This window comes from Copadichromis virginalis, linkage group LG13, assembly GCF_057382275.1.
Source record: "Copadichromis virginalis isolate Kocher_CV1m ecotype Utaka linkage group LG13, C_Virginalis_male_GT1.1, whole genome shotgun sequence".
In the NCBI taxonomy this organism is placed as follows: domain Eukaryota; kingdom Metazoa; phylum Chordata; class Actinopteri; order Cichliformes; family Cichlidae; genus Copadichromis; species Copadichromis virginalis.
Window position 1 is genome coordinate 17,608,058 of NC_140630.1, and position 23,622 is coordinate 17,631,679.

General features: G+C 40.5%; 2 protein-coding genes and 1 pseudogene across 6 annotated transcripts; 1 reads left to right on the plus strand and 2 right to left on the minus strand.

Annotated features, from left to right (window-relative positions):
- The first annotated feature begins 1,934 nt into the window (after positions 1-1,934).
- sfxn3 (sideroflexin 3) lies at positions 1,935-13,169 on the plus strand. The gene is made up of 10 exons (XM_085477671.1): positions 1,935-2,150; positions 6,442-6,612; positions 8,044-8,142; positions 8,706-8,781; positions 8,894-8,979; positions 9,078-9,205; positions 9,573-9,622; positions 9,828-9,877; positions 9,999-10,046; positions 10,136-13,169. The coding sequence occupies exons 1-10, from the start codon at positions 1,987-1,989 to the stop codon at positions 10,230-10,232; spliced, it is 969 nt and encodes a 322-aa protein (XP_085333797.1). The 5' UTR covers positions 1,935-1,986; the 3' UTR covers positions 10,233-13,169.
- LOC146695477 (peroxiredoxin-like 2A) lies at positions 12,305-21,469 on the minus strand. 4 transcript variants are annotated; one of them, XM_085477672.1, is made up of 7 exons: positions 21,403-21,469; positions 18,311-18,553; positions 17,375-17,560; positions 16,841-16,932; positions 16,595-16,735; positions 15,100-15,264; positions 12,305-15,020 (listed from the first exon to the last, which is right to left on the minus strand). In XM_085477672.1, exons 2-7 carry the CDS (start codon positions 18,504-18,506, stop codon positions 14,925-14,927), a joined length of 876 nt encoding a protein of 291 aa, XP_085333798.1. In that variant the 5' UTR covers positions 18,507-18,553; positions 21,403-21,469; the 3' UTR covers positions 12,305-14,924. The 4 variants fall into 4 exon arrangements, with proteins under 4 accessions (XP_085333798.1, XP_085333799.1, XP_085333801.1 ...); XM_085477673.1 differs by lacking the exon at positions 21,403-21,469 and adding an exon at positions 19,028-19,094; XM_085477675.1 differs by lacking the exon at positions 18,311-18,553 and having other exon boundaries at positions 21,403-21,463.
- Positions 21,470-21,548: 79 nt separating this feature from the next.
- On the minus strand, positions 21,549-23,243 carry LOC146695478 (peroxiredoxin-like 2A; annotated as a pseudogene). Its single transcript, XR_014923589.1, has 5 exons — positions 23,082-23,243; positions 22,607-22,698; positions 22,381-22,521; positions 22,119-22,283; positions 21,549-22,027 (listed from the first exon to the last, which is right to left on the minus strand). The product of XR_014923589.1 is annotated as a peroxiredoxin-like 2A (transcript).
- Positions 23,244-23,622: the final 379 nt, after the last annotated feature.

Below are 23,622 nucleotides of genomic sequence, written 5' to 3' on the forward strand. Positions count from 1 at the left end.
ACAGTTTGACTACATTTAAATGATTTATTCTATATTTTACATTTTCTACTGTTGTATTTAATAAAAAACAATAGAATAGAATAGATATTCATCATACTGCAACTGAGCAAACAAATCGAAGAAGTCTTTGACCGTCCACATACCGTCTGGCACGCATTTTAATTCCCATTATTTTATCACTGTAGACATCTGTAATGAATCCTCATATGAGTAACACAGAACATAGACAGAACATTATTGATTGTTACTTGCTCCACGAATTATTTACCGACCCATCCTTTTTTTCAAAATGCTATGTTACTATATTTCAATAAGTACGCGAAGGCAGCATATGTCTTCCCGGTGGTGCTGTGATATTGAGAGGTCATACATTTTCAAAAACCAGGGAGTTAAGAGCAGGTATGTTTCCGTGATTGCTGAATTCACATCACTGATCAATAATGATCATATCTGATTAAATTAGCGCTCGCTCTATTTCCATATTTGTCTTTACAACGCTAACTGAGGTGCTAATGTGCTTGCTAGCTTGTAAACTAGCTGGTTAGGGGACGTTAGTTAGCAGGTATTTTGATGACATTAGAAATCTGTTTGTTCTCCCATCTGTCCGAACATTTGATGGTTTTTTTTTTTTTTTTTTGGGGGGGGGGTGTTTTTTTTACATTTAACTCCGTTTTATTAACAACAGTGGGTATTTCTGTTCTCCAGTTCGTGATTTGCAGTGCTGCTGTCGGCTACCTTGCTAGCGTGTTCGCTAGCCATTTAGCAGCCAGCTTGGTGACAGGAACTGGGGCACCTGTCGTGACAACCCCAAACCCATCTGCCACTGTGTCTGTTGCGGTTTTCTTTAATCGGCTATTTCGGTATGACAAACATCATTCATGTGGTTGTCTCGCTAGTGAGGCGATTGGAGGCTCGTGTACTTTACACATAGTTTGAAGGAGCAAACCAATAGCCAACTCCTCTGTTATCTATTTATCCACGCTATCAGGTGTTATCTCGCTCTTTAAGGTGTTTTTTGTTTTGTTTTTAAATCAATTTGGTAGTTGTGACCTTCATGCCAGAAAGAACAAAAACCAAGGTCTCCACACTGCTGTGCCCCCCAGTTTCTTACTCAATTATGGCCCAAGTGCTGGATGAAGTTATCCAGTTAACACTGTGGTGAAAAGCCATAATGTGAACAGCACAGAGATAAAGAGTTGGATCTGAAAGAGGTCAATAGTTGTATTACAAGTGAGGTATTGTTTTATTTGAAATTGTACAGTCCAACTTGGATCTTTAAGTGACTGTGGGCTTTTTGGTGTGGTGTGGGCATTAAATGGATAAAAACATCATCTTAATTTTACTTTATCCTATACTCACAGACACAGCTCACATTTTAATTTGGACTGCACTGAAAGCGAAGAGCTGCTTATAAGGAACCCACAAATGGACAAAACAACAGTTTATTGTGGTTTTAATGTAATACAGCAAACAGAAAGTGTTATTTAGGCTTCAGAAAGCACTGAGTGATGAAGAATGCAGTAAAACTCGAATGCCCCGAAGGGTTGTTTCCACAAAGATTGTACAGGGTGGTGTCCTGTACAGTAAAGGTGGAGGGTTTCGTTAGCACAATGTATCTCTGGAATGCAGCACAGCTTTTAGTGAAACGCGGATGAGCGCTTATCTCTGCCACCAGCGTTTTTCATTACAATAATTACACTTGTAGGGCTAGGAATCAGGTCGCCATACTTATGTTGTTTCAAACTTTGATCTCTGTTTGTGATATTTGAGCATGCATAAAATTTTAAAATAACATTCAGGGCATGTTTGTTGTTTTTTGGGGTTTATTTTTCTTGCCTATAAAATGTTTTGACAAGTCTTTTCTGTGAGAAATGCATTAGTTAATCCAACTCATACGGTTCTTTTTTTCTTCTGACTTGATGTTTTCTGCAGTGTTTTACGTTTGTGCCTGAGCACTAATCAAAATTTCTGAGTGAAGAAGCCAGGATGTCAGAAGAGGTGTCCCGCAACATAAACATCAAGGAGCCAAGATGGGACCAAGGCACGTTCACGGGCCGCGCCAAGCACTTCTTCATGGTCACGGACCCCAGGAACGTCCTGCTGTCCTCTGAGACTCTGGAGGAGGCCAGAGTGACTGTGGAGAACTACAGGTAGAGAAGGTCAAGATATAAAGAAGGGAATAGGAATGTATAACCCTTATTCCAAAAGACACTGTGTAAAAACCCATATTTTAATTACAATAGGATATAGAAAACATATCAAATGTTTAAACTGAGAAAGTGTACAATTTTAAGAAAATTATTAGCTCATTTTGAATTTACTGGCAGCAAAATGTCTCAAAAACATTGTAAAAGGGCCATGTTTACCATTGTGTTGAGTCCTCTCTTCTGGGAACTGAGGAGACTAGTTATGGATTTTGGGGGAGGAATGCTGTCCTATTCTTGGCTCACGTAGGATTTGAACTGCTCTACATTTTGGGGTCATATTTGTCATATTTTTCATCTCGTGCTGTTTTCAGTTGGTGAAAGGTTAAGTATGTATACGCAGTGTGTGGTTTTGCATTGCCTTGCTGAAATATGCAAGGGTTAGGGTTAAAAGAAGTCATGTGGATGGGAGCATGCGTTGCTCTTAAACCCGTATGTATCTTTATGGTGATTTCCAGGTGTGCTACCTGGCAATTTCAGACATTGAACAAAAATATAAATGCAACACTTTTGTTTTTGCTCCCATTTTCCATGAGCTGAATTCAAAGATCTGAAACATTTTCTAGATACACAAAAGACCCATTCCTCAAATGTTGTTCATAAATCTGTGTTCATGAGCACTTCTTCCTTTGCCGAGATAATCCATCCCACCTAACAGGTGTGGCATATCAAGCTGCTGATTAGACAGCATAAATATTGAGGGAGTGTGCAATTGGCATGCCGACTGCAAGAATGTCTACCAAAGCTGTTTGTGAAATTAATGTTCATTTCTCTGCCATCTTGGAACCTGCTGTGAGGACAATTAAAGTGTGGCCAGAGGGGACAGACGCAGTGCTCCAGGACAGATTTAAAAACACAGACTGGAATATGTTCACCCACACAGACCTGGACCAGTACGCCTCATCTGTACTGGATTACATCTCCAAAACCACAGACAGTGTCACCACCCAGAAACGGATCACCATGTACCCCAACCAGAAGCCTTGGATGAACCGGGATGTTCGTCTCCTCCTGAAGGCCCGCAACACTGCCTTTAGGTCAGGAGATGCACACGCCTACAGTACAGCCAGGGCTAATCTAAAGAAGGGCATCAAAAAAGCCAAACACCATTACAAAAAGAAGGTAGAAGAACACTTCTCCAACTCCAACCCCCGACGCATGTGGCAAGGACTCCAGACCATCACAGACTACAGGACCACCAAACCCTCCCCCGCATCCTCTGATGTCTCCTTCCTCAACGAGCTCAACAACTTTTATGCTCGTTTTGAGCGAGGGAACCCCACAACTAAAGCAGACATGACGCCAGACCACCAACCTATGACTCTCTCCCCCACCGATGTAGGAGCGGTGCTGAGCAGGATCAATGTCCACAAGGCTGCAGGCCCTGATGGCATCCACGGGCGTGTTCTCAGAGCGTGTTCTGGGGAGCTTGCAGGAGTGCTCACAGACATATTCAATCTGTCCTTGGCCCACGCTGTGGTACCGGCCTGCTTCAAATCCACCTCCATCGTCCCGATACCCAAAAACTCCAACCCATCTTGCCTCAATGATTACCGCCCAGTAGCACTCACCCCCATCATCACTAAGTGCTTAGAGCGACTGGTCCTAGCACACTTCAAATCCTGTCTCCCCCCCCACCCTGGACCCCCACCAATTCGCATACCGCCGGAACAGGAGCACAGAGGATGCAGTCTCCATCGCAATGCACTCTGTCCTCTCACACCTGGACAACAACAACACCTACGCCAGAATGCTGTTTATAGACTTCAGTTCAGCATTCAATACAATCCACCCCTCACAACTCATCAGGAAACTGACAGACCTGGGTATCAGTTCCCTCATCTGCAAATGGTTACTGGACTTCCTGACCAACCGCCCCCAACATGTCCGGCTGGATAACCGCTGCTCATCTACCATCACAATGAACACCGGTGTACCACAAGGCTGCGTGATGAGCCCTTTCCTCTACTCCCTCTTCACCCACGACTGCAGACCTGCTGATGGTTCCAACACCATCATTAAGTTTGCAGATGACACCACGGTGATTGGCCTCATCAGTGACAACGATGAGGCCGCCTACAGGGAGGAGGTGGATCGTCTGGCTGAGTGGTGCGACAGAAACAACCTGCTGCTTAACACCGAGAAGACCAAGGAGCTCATCGTGGACTACAGGAGGAATGCTGACCCACATCCACCCATCCACATTAAGGGGACGGCTGTGGAGTGTGTGAGCAGCTTCAAGTTCCTGGGAGTCCACATCTCCGAGGATCTCACCTGGACGACCAACTGCTCCAAGCTGGTCAAGAAGGCTCACCAGCGCCTCTTCTTCTTGAGGACTCTGAGAAAGAACCACCTGTCCTCAGACATCCTGGTGAACTTCTATCGCTGCACCATCGAGAGCATCCTGACCAACTGTATAACAGTCTGGTACGGGAACTGCTCTGCCTCGGACCGGAAGGCGTTGCAGAGGGTCGTGAAAACTGCCCAGCGCATCGCCGGAGCACCACTTCCTGCCATAAAAGACATCTACAGGAAGCGGTGTCTGAAAAGGGCTGGGAAAATCATCAAAGACCCCAGTCACCCATCACATGGACTCTTCACCCTCCTGCCCTCTGGGAGGCGCCACAGGAGCCTCCGGACTAAGACCACCAGGTACCGGAACAGCTTCTTCCCCACAGCTGTCAGACTCCTGAACTCTGCCTCCTGACATCTGACCCACGTTAAACTCATGGACTGAACATACACACACCCACAATGGACAACTGTACCCTCAAACACAATAATAACATGGAGTGAACCACCACTCACAACCACTAGCACTTTATATAGCCTCTGTAGAAACTATCTACACCCTCACTTATCTTAACTGCACTACTGTATAGCTCTGTGTAAATAATCATTCTGTACATTCGATAATCTTTAATCCTACAACTGTTTACAACTTGCATAGTTCCCATTTCTGTATAGCTGTATATCCCAGATTCTGTAAAGTTATTTATTTCATATTCTGTATAGTTTTTCATATTTATATCCTGTTCATATCCTGTACATAGCTTGTACTCACTACAGCCTGTACATACTTATAGTTATAGAATATTCACAACATACTTCATACCGTGTACATTATAACATACCATAATAGACCCATTTCTGTAATATACTCACATATCTATATTATTGCTAATATATATTGTAATATATCTATATCACTAAAGCACTTCTGGATGGATGCAAACTGCATTTCGTTGCCCTGTACCTGTGCATGTGCAATGACAATAAAGTTGAATTCTATTCTATTCTATTCTATAAGCTGTCGCCAAAGAGTTTGGCAGTACATCCAACCCGCCACACAACCGCAGACCATGTGTAACCACACCAGCCCAGGACCTTCACATCCAGCATGTTATCCTCCATGATCGTGTGAGACCAGCCACCCGGACAGCTGCAGCAACAATCGGTTTGCATAACCAAAGAATTTCTGCACAAATTGTCAGAAACTGTCTCAGGGAAGTTCATCCAAATGCTCGTCGTCCTCATCGAGGTCAGACGACGAGATCCTAAGGCCCATTGTTGTGCCATTCATCCAAAACCATCCCCTCATGTTGCAGCATGATGATGCACGCCCCCATATTGCAAGGATCTGTACACAACTCCTGGAAGATAAAAACATCCCAGTTCTTGGATCAACATGATCAACTCTATGCGATGGAGATATATTGCACTGTGTGAGGCAAAGATACAGAGAAACCCCATCACTTTAAGGTGCTCTTTTTATACCCAATCACGTTGCTAAAATGCTACCAATTAACCTAATTTGTTAAAAATAGCAACACCAAACAGCTGGAGAACTAACTCCTCCAGTGTTTTTGTTGCCCCTACTCCAACTTTTACGAGACCCACTACTTCCATCAAATTCAAAATGAGCTAATAGTTTTCTTATAGTTGTATATTTTCTCAGTTTAAATATTTGACATGTCTTTTGTTGATGTTGTTTTTTGTAAATAGAATATCGATTTATGAGATTTGCTAATCATTGCATTCTGTTTTTATTTGCATATTACAACAATGTCCCAACCTTTTGGGAAGCGGGGTAGTATGTCTGATCTGAGTAAGGCATGGATAGGAATGAGCTTTGAACGAGATTATATGCTGACTTGTTTTCTCCGGGTTTTTAAAATTTTTTTTTTACATGTAACAAAAACTGTACTGTAGCGCTGTACTGTTATGACTTTTTCAGAGCTGGGATCGTGAAGCCTGGTCTGACGGAGGATGAGCTCTGGAGAGCCAAATACATCTATGACTCTGCCTTCCACCCCGACACAGGGGAGAAGATGTTTGTGATTGGCCGGATGTCTGCTCAGGTGCCAATGAACATGTCCATCACAGGCTGCATGCTCACCTTCTACAGGTACAGCTCAGGTTTAAACACACAATTCACTATAATCTGCTTCTAAAATGATTCCCTAAAGAGAATCTAGAAATGGAAAAATCTAATATTTAATAAATAAATGAAAGGCTGAATTTGATACAGTTTCTCCATGTTACCAAAAGTCAGCCTTAATACAGCAGCAAAAATAGAAATGTTAATCCCTGTGCAGAGGGAAAATCCTCTTAAAGAATAAAAAATGTTGCTCTTAATTCTACTGATAACTCGCTATGCTGTGACCATTTAATAAGCTGAGATCAATTCATGTTCAGAATCAGAAGACTTTATTTATCCCCAAGGGGCAATTAACAAACAACCGAGCAGCATACGTTGAAGATAAGGACAATAGGAACAGGCAGTAGGAGTGAAATAATAAATACACAGTATATACAGTTTTAAAATTACACAGTTTTAAAATTAAAGTGACCGAAGGTGAATAAATAACTGCAAGTGACTAAAAGTGAATAAAGTGTCAGTAGTGTAGTGTAGAGTGTAGTTTATGTTTATGGGTGTGGAGAAACAGTTTGATCTGCAATAAAAGTATACACAGTATGATTAAAAAGTAAAGCTGAGATGACTTTTAATACTCTTTGTAATTACAGAAATAGATGGTGAAACGAAATAATAGATTATTGGCTATAGTTTTAAAAACTGATTTATTTAAAAATTGTATGTTAATAGTTCACATTTTATTTTAAGTATTTTTTCACGTTTTTGTTAATTTAATATTTAACAATTAAGTCTATCATTTTTGTCATATTATGTTTATGTTTATTACTCAGGTTCAGGTTGGATGTATCGTGCACTACCATCAACCACAATGTTGTTTTTGCATCCTACCACTTGAGGGCACCATATGGTGACATTTTAAAGTCTATATATTATAGCTTTATATAGTAAAATTGGTATAGTAAAGAAGAGAGCGAGTGCTTTGGGGGGTTTCTTAATACCAATATGAATATTTTAGGTGATTTAAGTTAAAGTTGAAATTCAGCATATATTTCTGGAGGCCTGTAAACTGTGCTAAAGGACCATTTGGTTTTTAGATCACATGAATAAAATTGTGACACATACCCTATCAAGATGATCTGTATCTTTTGCATGTGAATTTTATTCAAACTTGACTATGGGCTGATTGATTTTATATGAAGATGTTATCTGCTGGGAACACTAGTGTGAAATGAGGGTCCACACAAAGTTATCTGTATGCAGTTATGACTAAATGCATCTGTAGGTTACTTAGTAGTTTTGCTTGCATCCTCTTTTTTTTTATTATTTTTTAAGTGTTTGTCGCTAGCAGCTACTTTCTCAAGTAGTGTCACTTCTTTGCCACAGCGCAAACGGCACCGAACACGCAGCGTGAAATCTCACTTCCTCAAACACACTGTCGCTGTTCCTTCATGTTTTTTGCAGGACTACTCCAGCAGTGGTGTTTTGGCAGTGGGTTAACCAGTCCTTTAACGCCGTCGTCAACTACACCAACCGCAGTGGAGACGCACCCATCACCGTGAAGTATGGAGGACTTCTCATTTCCCTTCCTCTCTTGATCATTCCTGTCCCACATCTAAACTAGTCTCTGTGAGGAGGCTGTGGGAGCGGCTGTCCTCTCCCTCACAGCGGTATTACGTTCCACTGTTAAGCATGTTCGGCAGTGTCACAGTGATCTCATGCTGACTTAGATTACGTGCTCCTTGTTGACAACAGGTCAGCATATTTGCAATAAATTGCCCCTTCCAGACGCTGCAAAAATGCATTGAATGCATGCATTTATGAAGAACAGCAACATGCGAATGCATATTTATGGATCAAGCATGCAGTCAGTGAAACACATATTGTAATGTTCTGTTTTGCAATTATTTGCGAGGATGTTCTCGTTCATTCTTAAATATTCATACATGACTTCACACATTTCTTGGTCCACTTAAACTTTGCATTGATTCACCTTAGCTTCATTTGTAGACTCTGAGCTGCTGTCTTCATGTGGTGATGCATAATTGGCTCTATTTCACTTATGAAAATGCTGAAAGGGGATGTGGGTTCTCAGTGTGTGACCTGTGATAATTTTGTTCTTGCAGCCAGCTCGGTGCAGCCTACGTCAGTGCAACAACTGGAGCCGTAGTCACTGCACTGGGACTCAAGTCTCTAGCTACGGTAATACGTTTGTTTCAAGTGCAACAAACATGAAGTAAACCGAAGATAAAACAAACACACATGACCTGCTCTGAGATGTGATCCTGATTGCTTAATTTTGTTGTCTTTGCAGCGTCTCCCTCCAATCATCAGCCGGTTTGTCCCTTTTGCTGCTGTTGCTGCTGCTAACTGTATCAACATTCCCTTTATGAGGCAGAGGTGAGGTCACTAAAGTATTAACTATAATAGGCCACTGATTAATATTTTAACATCTGGTATGACAGCTTTACATGATGTTTGTTTTTCCCCACTATCAGGGAGTTAAAGTACGGTATCCCTGTAACTGATGAGAATGGAAACCGGTTAGGAGAGTCTCCAAATGCTGCCAGACAAGCCATCGTGCAGGTGGTGGTGTCGAGGATTGGGATGGCGATGCCTGCAATGGGTAACGTCGACATTTTCTCTGCTTGGTCATTACCTTGCATGCATTAGTGACAATCTGCAAAGAAGTATCAGCTGAAACTGCAGCTCCTCTCTGCTTTATGGAGTTTTCTGGCTGGTTAGGTTCCCCGTTTTTCTGCCTGTTCTGTATAGTGTTCATCATTTAACAGCCTATGACCCAGATATTTATCTCAAGAGCCGCTAGACAGCAAACACAAAGTTAAGAGAATATATGTTGACTTTATGATCGTCACTCACCAAAAATATATTAGAAAATGTATCTTCACCTCACACATTCTGAGCCTTACTAACAGTTTCCTGTTTTGCTATTGAAGCAGAAACCCCCACCTGACTTGTTGTTCTGTTCACAGCCATTCCTCCTGTCATAATGAATGCTCTGGAGAAGAGAGCTTTCATGAAGGTAAGCGAATTGCATCCGTGTTTGCTGTACTGTTTTGTTTCTACTGAGTGGATTTACCAGACATGCTGGTATTTTATGAGGTTAAAGAGTCGCACCGCATTCCACATGTTGCACATACATTGAATGCTTGTGTCTGTGGACGCTCTGTACAGACAAACTCATCTGATATGTATGTGTCCCTGATTTTTATCTGTTTTCTCTGCAGCGGTTCCCAATTCTTAACGCTCCAGTCCAGGTGGGACTAGTCGGTTTGTGGTGAGTAAAGTAGACTTGTTATCAGTGAGAGTATCCTTTTATCAAATGATATTTTTAACTTCACCTAGAAAGTGCCTGCAACAACATCTGAAACATTCCTGTTTTCATCTCATGATTTCAGCCTGGTGTTTGCAACTCCTCTGTGCTGCGCCCTCTTCCCTCAGAAAAGGTACCAGTAGCCACTTTCACTCATTCAGTCTATATCTAGAGTTGTTTAACTTAGCTGCCTTTTAATGATGCTGGACCATCTCTTTGTAGCTCTATGAGTGTTAGCGGGCTGGAAGAAGATCTGCAAGAAAGGATACGAAAGACCAGTCCTCACATCACCACAGTCTACTTCAACAAAGGCCTGTAGGAGCAGCAAGCACATTTCCATGCATATGTTGAGACACACACACACAGTGCTCTGGATTCAGTTGGAAGGGTGAAATAAAATATATTTGCAGGGGTTGTTGTTTTTTTTTTTTTGTTAAGGCTCTTTTTCTTTTCTCTTGAGAGAAGAGCACCATCTATTTACAGTTTATTGTTTTGTGGTGTGCTTTTTGTCTTCCGCTGGTCACAGCTGAACTTTTGGATGGCTATTCATGAAGTTACTGATTTGTCCTCAACCCGCCAATATCTTGCGTTGCATTCAGGTTCATTTCTGATTCAGTTAAAATGAAGACTCATGTGTGTAACTTCTTCTGAATGTAACAGTCTTTTCTGCCTTGTGCTCCCACTTTTTCCAGTGTATATTCCAGTGTCATATATTTCGCACTGACAGTTTTGTTAAAGCTTGAGGCCACCAACTCAGTTGCCCCAAGAAAACTGTATGTTAAGTCGCTCTAAATAGCCCGACTCCTGTTGAAGTTCCTGTTTTGTTGTACCATGCCTGTTGTTACCCAGTGCAGCTTCTTACCCTCGTCTACTCTCCTCTAAGTGTACTTATGCCCTTCATATTCTTAGTCAAAGTAATAAGGTGCTCAGTACCTGTGGCAAAGATCTTTATATAGCAAATTGCTCATCCTATATCAGTCAACACTACAAACTGTGGTTCTCATCAGCATAAGTATGTACTGTGGCAGCCTGGGTTTTTTTTTTTCTTTTTAAAGGTGATGGCGCTTTTAAATAGTGGCATCTGGTGGAAAGAGGATAGTGTGTTGTGTGTCCATGAGGAAGTAGAAATGCTGTTGATATCGTTGATAAGGATCTTAAATTATCTTAAATGTATTGCTGCTGTTATGTGAATACTAACTCACAGTTTGGAGGAGGGTTTTTTTTAGTGTTTGCACCTGACCTGAAGTGGGCTGGGAGACATCAAAACAGCCAGATTGTCAAAAGCGCGAGAGCCACTGATGTCCTGTTGAACCAAAGGACAGTAATAAATGTTGTGTAATAGGTCAAAATAGTAAACTCCTGGTTATAGGTCATGGTAGCTGTGTGTGCACAGTGTTTGTAGCTGCTTTGTTAATGTGGACAGCTCGGCCGAGTTTGAGCATCTTTGATCAACAGTCATTCACATTGTTGACCAAGCTCTCCAAACGCAGTGTCTCCAGTGTGGTTAGATAGTGGTGATGGTGTCTTAGTGGTGTAAAAATAATTATATTTTTCTTGGATATATTTATGTACAAAGCACATATAATGTAGAAGCTACGAAGCACATTTTTGAGGGATTTTAGAGATTTTAATTAAAATGTATGCCTCTGTTAGTGAATGCATCAGATGGCCCCACATATGCACTTGGAAACAATGTCCTCTTCTCTTGGTACATAGTGTAACTTATTGCAAATGACTAGGAGCTTCTCCTGCTTCAAGACCAATCAGTTCTCAGATTAAAGGAGTGTTCCTATAGTTTGATTTATCACTGTTGCAAATTACCAGCTCGGATTCAGTGTTAGTATAAAGTGATGTTTTGTGTATGTTGGTTAAAAATGTGACCACAGTAAGATTGTATAGATCACCAAAATTCATCTCCATTAAGACACTTCGATGTAGTTGTGGACAGATGTTGGGCGTTAAGGGACTGTAGTAACCGCACAGCATTTGCATTTTTGTGAATGGACTTTTTGTACAGATACAAATGCACAGTGATTGTGTTAATGTGCGATTCCAACAGTCAGTAGCTTTATTCACCAAACGTTAGGAGAGTGTTGCTACTTGAAACTTAAATGAAAGTGGACGTAGTGTTTTGGGTTTTTTTTGTTTTGTTTTGTTTTTTAACTATTGGCTCTGTTGTTTTGGAGAGAAATTGGGTTTTCATATGAACACTTCACTCCCTTTCATCTCATCCATGTGAACAGAAGGCTTCTGTTTGAGTCCCCTGCTTGAATTGGACACCAACGTGGGATCACATGCACTGCAGGACAGTGTTTCACACTTACCATCACTACTATAGTCTATATGTAGAAATGTTTGCAGTGCCCACTGAAGACATTTTTGCTACGATGCTGACAGCAGCTACTGTGTGATGTGTTTGCTGTGCTGCTGTAGGAGTTAACTGGATTTGTGTTGCTGTTTTAAAGGAGCTTTTACAAGTGTGCATTGATGATTGTGAGTCTTCATCATGCTGGATAATGCTGATTGAATCGTGGCTTCGCGTCTGCTAATTTTTAATCATTTGTGGTCTGCTAGCTTTCGTTGCTCGTAACCAAGTTGCTTTGTTCCCATCTTTCTCCTTTTCTACTCGCGTTTTGGTGCACAAACGTTTAAGAACAAAACTGAGGGGTTTGAGTCGGCATTCAGACACGTTTGGAAACTTTCATCGTCCCAGCTTGTGACTGTGTTTTACCACCGTATCATGTCACACCTGTAGAGCCAGCCAAAGATGAAACGGGTAAAGGACTGAGGAAGTGTGTAGCTTTTTAAAAGTTTTTGTTTCAGCTTTAGCAAATGGACCTTTTGCCATACTTGTGCAAAAACAGTTTGTTTTTTGTGTATTTTAACACAAGTGGTCCTCTCCACCAAATCCATTGTCTTGAATACAAAGCTACAAGTTTGAAAATGTAAAGAAAGTCCAACACACACTTTATGTTTGGAATTCATTTTTTTGCCATTGATTTTATTGACAGTAACATTTTAGATCACAGAGTTCTTTCAGTGTTTTACAACTTTGCATACTGAAGGCATGCATGGAAAAGTCATGTCATGCTACACTCCATGAATGTTTTGGTTATTTTATATACATACAACTCACATACATGTAGACTTATAAGTATTGTGTTTTCTCCCTCTGTTTGTATTGTTTTGAAATGTATATTTCCTGGACGTGAGATGTATTTTAATCTGAGCAATAGAATAAAATGTGTAACATCAATGCCCAAGCATGCTTGTTTCATGCAGTAATATTTAACACGGGTTATTATCACCATATAAGTGAATATTTCAGCAGAACAGTTCAGATATGAGCGTAAACATTTAACCTAACTTAAAAACCACTGAATTTTGGTGGTTGGAACATTCACAACTTTAATCTGACACCGTCAAACAAAGAAATTTCACACTCTATGACATGGTCACGTCACAGTCAGCAGAGCAGGACGAATTAGGCTGCTGTTAGATGAGTTAACTGATGAATATAAGAGAAAACAAAGTAAATGTGATCACGTCTCTCCCTGTGTCCCTGCTGACTTTGCCACTGCTGTAACTTAAAGTTTGGCAGCCCTCTGGGTCCCACCCCACTGACCTGGGGGCCCAAGCAGTTGCTTGCCTTACCTAGTGGTAAAAAGCTCCTCTGCATTACTACTGCTTCATATAGAGAGCTATAGATACACAAGTGTGTGTAAATTGTCCTTGTGGTAGCTCCTATATGTAAAGGACTTTGCCTCGAATTTATACACACTGGCCACTTTATTAAGTACACCATTCAACTGCTGTTTAATGTAAATCTTTGATCGCTCAGTGCATTTCATCATGTAGACATGGTTAAAATAACCTGCCAAATTACATGGGTTCATCCTGCTATCACTTCAATGGGGTAATATGGTTAGATTTTCATGTACCTGTAGGGATCTTGGATGTTGCATTTTGAAACAGTTGAAGTCATCATACTGATGGAGAGTCCCGCAAATGGACCATTACAATATAACCTGCTTAATAAAGCATGGACCAGTTTCTCGGTGCAAATTTGAGATAAGAATTTTCTAACCTTTGATATACTTGCAAGAGGGAGAGAGCCGTTCTGGTGACCTTACTGATGTAATAATACCAAGGTTCCTGACAAGAGTATTTTTTTGTGTCTAAAGGTGAAATGATAGAACATAATAAAACCAGACTCATGCAGAGGAATTCTTTTGGTTTGTTTTTGTTGTTGTGCTTTCAAGGATAAAGTTTTAAATGTTCAAAACTCAAAAAAATACTAAAGTTCTCTGAAAACTCTCATAAGAGCTGTGTAAGTTGTTTTATTAGACCAAGTTTTAACCAATATACAAATTACATTTAAAGAAAAAGAAAAGCACAGATATTGGATGAGGTCTTCTTTATTCACTGTTCTGCAGCTGGTATGCAAATGTGCAGATGCATAAAATTCTCTCTCATACGCACAGTCATACAAAAGCGAGCAACGCCTGCACCACAAACAGTCCTCAACATGACGACAGCAGCAGTGTGTGTGTGTGTGTTTAGGCATCAAACTTGCTCCCCTCGACCAAGAGTTTAGAGTGAAGTTGTCATTATCACACACAGACCGCACGCTCTTGTTATGTCAAAGGAGTGTTTGAGAGCTTGACCAGTAGAAGCAAATTAAGCTTTTACACAGAGTCAACATTTCATTTTCAAGTGACCTTAAATAAATGGCTGCTGCACCTAAAAGGAAGTGATGCCTTTAATTCCCTAACATTTTCATACCCGTGTCAAGAATCTAGCTTGTAGGTGGCTTGATTTTCATAACCAACAGCAAATTACATGTGCAAAAGTCAGCGGCATCTTATGATATTAAACAACACGGACTTCATAAATACCAGAACGTTACTGAAATAATAATTATATTCGATTTTGACTGAAACTCTGCATGAGGTTAAAAATATTCAATTTGCTATTCAAGTTGTGATCTAATAAAAGCGTGCTACGAAAATTATTTCACTGGTACAATTTTTTTAACGGCCTCTAGAACATCGGCCGTGTCCACCTTATCGCCAAACTCCTTCTCGCGGTGTTCCAGGAGGATGCCCTGCCAAAAAACAAAACATGTGCTTAAAAATAGAGACGAATTTTGTGAAGCATCACTGAGCCAAATCTGTGGAAGCTACCTGTTCTGCTGGTCCGATGACAAACACCCCTCCGAGGACAAACCCCTCTCCATTCATGTTGCCCTGGTACCCAGACCTCCAGGCTCGCCTGAAGTTCTGCCACACTCCCAGGCGAATGAACCCCAGGCCTCCCATCCTTCTCTGCACTGGGCCATAAAAACGTTTCTGCAATGCACATTTTAGTTTCAGTCCGCCTCATTTATACACAGCGTACAGCAATTACAGTAGCATTATTTGACTGCTACTCTAAAACTGATTTATCACTGCGTTCTCATGACCCAACACTCTTACTGTCAACAAGCAATCCCTGCACTGCTGCTTGATTTGAGATTAAAGATCATACAAAAGACAGGGGTACTTGTAACTGTGGTTCTGTCAGGACATTCGGTAAAACGGCCCCTTGCAGTTAAGACAAGATGCTGGTCAGGATTAATTTATTCACAGAGCTCCCATTAGAAAAACCATTAGGAGGAAGGAGGAGGGCATTTAAGAGCTTTTTAAGCAGCAGAGGCAATGTCAGAAAGACAAAGAGGAGATATATGCTTGAAAAGCTTAATAGCAGCGAGCTAATGAAACGCGACAGATTAGATCGTGCGTGGATAATGTGTGTGGTGGATACCATTAGAGACGCACTCGTGCCGAGAATGAAAAAGATATCGCTGAGAAAAAAAACTCCAAAGAGTTCAGCGGCGATGAATTCAGCCTTTCACATGAACGATTACCTTCCTTTCAAACAGGCCTCCCCTGCTGTTGTGGGTGTAAATATTTAAAAGCCAAACAATTTATCAGCATTAATAACTGACAGATAACAGTACTCATGTTACCATCATGGCAAATAAACATAACCAAGTGATCATAACGACTATGAGCATGTTGATTTAGACGTTTGCAGTGAATCTCTGCAGAACCTACAATGTAAGTGAAGTGAGTGGCCAACGTTGTTGCCAGCGTTTAAGCTTTTTCTGGTTCATTGCGTGCCAGTGTGACCGTGTCCTGTTTCATATGCGGTGTCGGCCAATAAAAACAAAAAGATGCGACGACTTTTTCCACTCCTGCGTCTTCACTCTTTGTTGTGGTCAGTTGGTTTTTTGATTTGTTTTTTTTCCTCGGGGGTAAACATATTTGTCCTTCAAGTTTTCCCATTTCTTTGTACATTCCTTCATTTAAATTCCGATCATTTCAGCAATCACCCTGCAGCAATGTGACATTTGTGAGTGTTTATATTGATGCTATGATTACTTTTTTTGGATGATATGGCAGTTATTATTATTCTTTCATATATTAAATTCAAAAAAGTCACCTGAAATGCACAGGAGGACTCGACATGCATTTCAGTACACCATACGGTTTCAGTTACGAGGTAGCTACGATGGTGATTTCCTGCTGAAGCCTAAACCGGAAATCTATGCTAGAGGTTTTTCAGTTCAGCCAGGAACTCTCAGATTATTCTCACAATTTTTCTGAGCATACCCACTTGTTATCTACAGCTGCTAACCTGTTCATCAATATAGATGTCCCCAGCGAAGTGCGGTCTGAAGTCCCGGATCTCTGTGCCGATGTCCTCTTTCACAACAGCAACCAGAGGGACCCCGAGCTCTTCCAGCTGGGGCTTCAGAGAGGACAGCGCAGAGGCCTCCTGCAGCAAGACAAAAATACCAAAAAGAGAAAATCAATCTCATCACATGCACTTATAGTTGAGTGGAAACAGACAATGTTCATTCACAGAGACTTTTGGCGTCACCTCTCTGCACAAAAATCATCCAGGTCTTCTTACAGCCATGACCACAGCCCCATTCGTCTCCCACAGGCTCTTTGCTTTGATGACCTTCTCATCTGCAGACAAACCCACATTGAACTATTTCTTATCAAATCTTTGACCTCACGCGTTAGCGATTAAACGCAAGTCGCAAAGATTACGAATGCCACAGTTAAAAGAATCTAACAGAGTTTGCAAGATAGAGAAAACAACAAAATGTTCACGGTCACATGGTGCATCTCTTTCACGATGTTCATTAAATACTCAGCATAGGAATTTGACCAAAGTTTACAATGATTTAATCTGCCAGAAAATTCTAGAAAGTGGCTTCACTTTACATACTACACAAAACCTCATTCGCTGCATGTGTAATGTGTCGAAACGCGCACGAGGAAAGGAAACCACATGTGGCTGATTCTAGTGCTTATGTAACTTTATATTTCCTTTTAATAGCCTTAACTACATCTGCTGTTAGTCTGGTACATTCCAATATTGTACCGTATCAGAACGCTTTCTTACCACCCGTGGTGGAGTGCAGATCAGCATCTTCAAGGTACTGCAGCGTTGCATTGGCAGCTTTAGTAAGACACAGATCCGTGTTGGCCAGGAAGATCCCAGTTAGCGCAGCTCCGACGGCACCCAGACCCACAGCCCACATCCCCATTCCAAAGAGCTCGCCCTCCAGCCCAGAAGCAGAGGACAAAACTGCAACACAAAAAAGCAAAAGCATGTTGAGAAGAAGAAACATAAGCATAAGGGACATTAACTGTTCTTTATTAGAACAATATTTCACAGTGCTAGTGCAGACATCACATCTCAACTGAGATTGCATCTCAACAAGGCTCAGCATGCCCATTTTATTTGAATCTGGTGCAGACTGTAGTCTGTGAGTGTGCGTTTGTTTTTGCCACTGTACTCTTATCTAAAACTCACCCATGCGATTAAATTCCTCACACACAAAGATCTGCAGGCAAATTTCGACTAGAGCAAATGTGCTTCTCGATAAAGCACAGCTAACCGCAGAGTTTGTTTTTTGTTGACAGTGTCTTTTAGAAAATATCGCAGCATAACATCAGGCTGCAACTACTTATTTTATTGTTTTAATTATTTAAAACATAATCTATCACCATTTCCCAGAACTGAAAATCTTTAAATATGGTTTGTTTTAGGTTTTTTTTGTAATTTTATTTTCTGAGAACTGGTTTATCGATTAACTGCCGAAGGGTTGGTAAACTGTGCGTATGGGACTCCAATCTGACGTTAATTGAATTATTAAATGACTCGTTTAACTTGTTTGTTTTTGTAACATTTCAACCTGGAGTCATTCCAGTGTACGGTAAGTGGGAAGAAAGAAAAAAAAAAAAAAGAGTCGCCATGCACAGGTGAACAAACCTGAAGTCTGGGCTGTGACAGAGATTGGCTAACTGTGTAGGGAGCAGTCAAATGTGTCCTTGCCTGAAAGGATCTTGTTTGGGTCTGGACTGGCTTTGGCTTTACTTTGGTGAAACGGGGCAGCCTGGGTCCTTAGAAACTGAGGCCTGGCTGTGGTGGAGGGCTGGCTGCCTGGGTTAGAGCCCCTCACGGAGAGGGCAGAACAGCGGAGGGCAAGCCTCCAGCTCAAAGCTGTGGAACATCTGGACAGAGCCAGCATGGTGGATAAAGTCTGATGATCTGACTACACACACTCTTAAGATTTCGCTGGAAGACAGAAACACAAGTCGTTTCTAAGCAGGTTAAAGCATAGTGCAGTGCAATGCCATAAACAAACAACAGCATAATCCACCTTTATCAAAAGCTAAAGTCAAGGATCGACTTGACAAGTTTAAAGGAAAAGAATTTCAAACTTTTGCTTTCATTGTGATCCAATTATCAGGTTTTACCACCTGTTAAACAAGTTCGCCAGGCTTCAGTTACGCTCACACTGCAGACGGTGCAATCAAATGTAACAAAAGCATAACGTACAAAATGTTTGATCTTCCTTACAAAGTCTACTGTGTAACTATTTTTCAAGTTCCTACTTTTGCCCCTTAAGTTCTCTTCTGTGTAGCAATAAAGACAGAAATTACACTGAAAACCAAAACACTGTTGCCAGTTTACAGCATGCTACACAGAGGGAGTCAAATCTGGCTTTTCTATATAGTCAACTTTAAAGTAAGATCAGAAAATACTAACTTGTCTCCATTGCCAAAGAATGAGTGAATGCGTCCCCTCCTGTGGTTCAGCCCATCCAGTTTAAAACTCAATCACCCAAAAGCATTTGAGTTCTGACTCCTTATTACTCAGAAAATGAAGAACCAAAAAAATATAACCGCAGCAGCCAATCATCTGTGCAACGCACACAAGAGTCTGACTTTCTACATCTGCAGAGCCAGAAGTGAAAAAAAGAAAAAAAAAGCTGTCAACACTGACTGCTGATCAGAATCTAGTCTTCCACAAAACATGTAAACAATGAGCACGACCAGTAAATTACAAGTTTCCTAAAAAATAAAATGCTTCACTGGTGATAGCGCAACAAACCCTGTGGTATAAATTAGTTGATTTATCTACACTTTATTTGAACGTTTTTTTGCTTTGCTTTTCACTTCTTTCATCTGTCATCTTGCTGTAGAGTGAGTCCTTTAACTCATTTACACCTCAAGTGCATGTCGATGAGAATACCGTGCAACTTTATACTTTTTCTAAAGTAGACGTTTGAATAAAATATTTGACAGCTACAGTAAAAAAGTAACCTGCTACGACATTAAAATAACTTTTTTATTTTATTTTTACTTGTGTTAAAGTATTCATAAGCTTTTCGTGGCTCAATCTGTGACTTTTACCTGGAGAACTAGCGTGTCACTCATTATCACAATTGATAACTCAATGTAATTATGAGCTGATTTGTATAAAGCAGCTATGAGTAGATGTATGGCATTAGTATTGTCTACTCTTTGTTATTGCATAAATATTTTCATATTATACCCCACGACTAAGGGTGTAATTATCCAAGAATTAAATCTAATTTCCATGTTTGTTTGTTTTTAATCTGAAATTACAATGCAGTTATATTTGGCTGAAATACGTAGCGGATGAGACACTAGAATAAGGGGGTAATACCTTTGTTTGTACCGGAAAGAAGAAATAATTATGTGTAATTTTAACCCTGTAAGGCCTGAACCATGAAATAAATGCAACAAAACCAATTCTTTGTTTACTGAACTTAATATATTAATAATTATGATAATTATTATTAAATGTGTTGTCAATTTCTGAATAATTATGATGCATGTATGAGTTTTAATTTGTATAGTTTATGCTAGATCTGGCATTTTTAAACAGTTTATTGCTTAAAAATGTATTGTTCACTTTATTCGGGTTTTCAAGGAAAAGTACGGTGGCCCTGAGAGGCCAAACGGACTTCCGTTTGGACTTCCCGGCGTGTTTTGTGTGCTTTTGCAGCATTTTTCTTATTGCTTCCGATCCAGAAACACTAGAGCATCTATTTTTCACTTGTCAGTATGTTAATGCTTTTTGGTTTGAAATACACTGTTGGGTTTCACTCAGAATTTCCAATGTACCTGCCTTCACATCTAAGGATATTCTTTACTTTATGGACAATCTGGATTCTGAAATCTCAGATGTTGTCAATTTTGTAATAGTGCTCTGTAAGTTTTTATTCATTTATGTAAGTGGAAGAATGCCTCTCCTATGTTTACCGTCTTCTTGAATTACTTTTGTCAATATTTTAAGTCACTTAAGCTTATTTCAAATATGAACAAAAAAACTGCTGTACTATACTGTAAAATCACAAAATACTTGCTATTCTAATTTTCCTGCCTGTGTCAAAAGGTCTATGTTCCTTATTACTTTACCCTAGAAACTTTTATTTTCTCCCTGTAAAGTTATGATGACTTGCTTCACCATCTTTATAATGTAAATTGTTACAATTCTGGTCTGTTTCCTTGACTTGTTTTGTATATGAAAATTTGTTTCAATAAAAAAAATAATAATAATAATTCTTATTGCTGGTGGGTTTTTTTAAGTTGCAGTACGTTTGGCCTCTCAGGGCCACCGTAGAAAAGAAAAATAAAACCATTACACTGATGATGTAGAGGTCTCAAAAACCCATGTGTCAACGCATTAATAGTTCCTCTACCTTTGACATTTAGCATACATGTGAATCAGATGATGAGATGGCAAAAACTAACTAACAGTCGCCCACAGATCACACGATACAAATAATGACCTTGATACTGGTAATTGTGTAAGATGTTTGTTTACGATGACAACTGCCCAGGCAGACCAAACTTCAAAACTGTAAATGAAAAGGTGTGATTATCTGGACGATTGCAACTGCGTGAAAGATACTGTAAAAGTCCAGAGAAGTTACTGTGGTTTATCACAGCGTCGCCGCCTCATAGATAAACCGTCTCCCGTAAATTAGCATCTAAAATGAATACCGAGTCTGCAACCTGAGCCAGCCGTGCCTGCCAATGCATCCGTGCTTGCTCCGAAAATGTCACCGTGACAAAGATAATGAAGTAGTTTTTCGAAAAATACACACTTACCAAAATCAGTTTAGCCACCAGTAACGCCTCTCACTAAACGGCTTGTCTTCGGACTTTTGCGCAGGCGTACTAACCGATTCTAAGCGCAGGGGAAACTAATCGAGCAAGATTTAATATCGTTTGACGTAATTGAGAAAAGTCAAAGCAAGACTGAGAAACAGGTAAATGTACGGGCTCTCTATGAGCATCGCTGATGTATCGTTTTATTGTTAACTACTAGGGATGCAGTTTACATTAAATTTTCATCATATTAGGCCCAGATTAAGGTGTTGGTTTTGTGCGCTTTGGGATCAGAGCTGTTCTGTCTTTATTAGTTTAGAAACAACCCATCATTAAAAACACACAAAACATCATTACACAGTCGAGCTCATATAACCAGACATTGAGTCATTACACATTTAAAGTGTCACATTTTAACCACATCGCATGACATCTCAGCTTGTTCATTCTTATTTGCTAGAGGACATGCTTTTAGGAACATGTTATCTATCACTATCACACAAGCTAATAATAATTCTGGCATCTATCCTTTCATGTCTTCTCGCATTTTGCGGGCTGCTCTGAGCACTGCCAGCATATTCACTTTATCCCCAAATTCCTTCTCCCGGTGCTCCAGTAGAATACCCTGGGAGAAGAAATATAATCAATCATAACCAATGAAAATATCCAGATACACTTGCGATAAGGTATTTTTTCAAACTTCACTTGTGCTCTACCTGATCTCCTGGCCCAATGACAAAGACTCCTCCCAGCACTAGTCCTTCACCTCTTAGGTTTCCCCAGAAGCCCCTCCTGTAGGCCCTCCAGATGTTCCTCCACACACCGATGCGCAGAAACATGGAGAGACACATCCACCTCACTTGTGGGCCATAGAAGTTTTTCTGTGAGAGTGAATATAAAGCTTATTGGCTTTAATTATGAAACCTTCCTTTTTTCTTTGAATATCCCAAAACATTGCATAGAGGAGCAACATAAGACCTTCTGATCCACGTAGACTTTCCCCAAAAAGTATTTCTTGAAGCAGTCCAGCTCTTTGCCGAGGTTTTCTTTCACCACCGCAATGAGGGGAACTTCAAGGTCCTGCAGCTGGGAGTTCAGAGAGGACAGCTCAGCAGCCTCCTAGAGGGACAAGGAAAGAAAGAATCAAAAGCATGAGTGAAAGATAAGCAGTTCTTTTTACACACATGGGTATCTCACTTCATACCTCTCTGCACAGTAATCATCCGGGTCGGCGTACGACCATGACTACAGCTCCAGTCTTCTCCCACAGGGTTTTGGCCTTGTGTCTCTCATGGACTAAAAGAGACAGCAGAGCATTTCTGAATCTAAATGCCACTGAGTTTCCCTTAAAGAAAGAGAACTCACATCCTTAAAATGAACCATATTTATGTGTCTTAAAAATCTTCTCTCCTCTAAATGTTAATGAAAGTTTGAATGGTGTTGGATAATTTTACAAATTTACAATTTTTCACATAATTTAATTACTCTCTCCGTTTATCAGTCTTGCAGACAAGTTCCTGTGTTAATACACACACACACACACACACACACACACACACACACACACACACACATATATATATATATACTTTTTCCCACCACAAATAAAAAATACAATTTGCATTTCAAATGTTCAGATCTCTAAGTTGTTATAATTTTAATACTGTTCTTTGACTTACCCCCTCCAGTTGTCTTCAGCTCTGTGTCCTCCAATATTTTTAGGTCGGCCCAGACTGGTTTGGTCTGGAACCAGTCTGTAATGGAGCTTATGACCTCTGCAACAAACAGACTCACTGCCTTCAGGACAGTGGTAACAGTCACCATGGTCCTAAACTGGCTCTATGAAGACCTGCACAGAAAGCAAGCACAAAGATTAACTTTCAGATATGTTTCCGTCTTTATCGCACGCTCATGCAAGCTGGGAATCAAGATGATCTCAAAGTCTTTTCATGGGACAGTCCCTCTGAATGTCACCAAACTAAACAACATAAAATAGTGTCATTAATAATGTATAAGCACTTAACTGAACTAGAATCTGTAAAGTAACTCTTACCAGGCTGTGCTGCACGGAGAAATGTGGAGAAATCTTATGTTTTCAAGCAGCCTGGTAATCTCTCAACCCTCAGATCAGCCCAATCACAGTCAAATCCTTACTCATATGAAGAAAACATGCAAGGAATTCCTCAAAATCTGCTGTTAAACAGGGATTACGATGAGCTG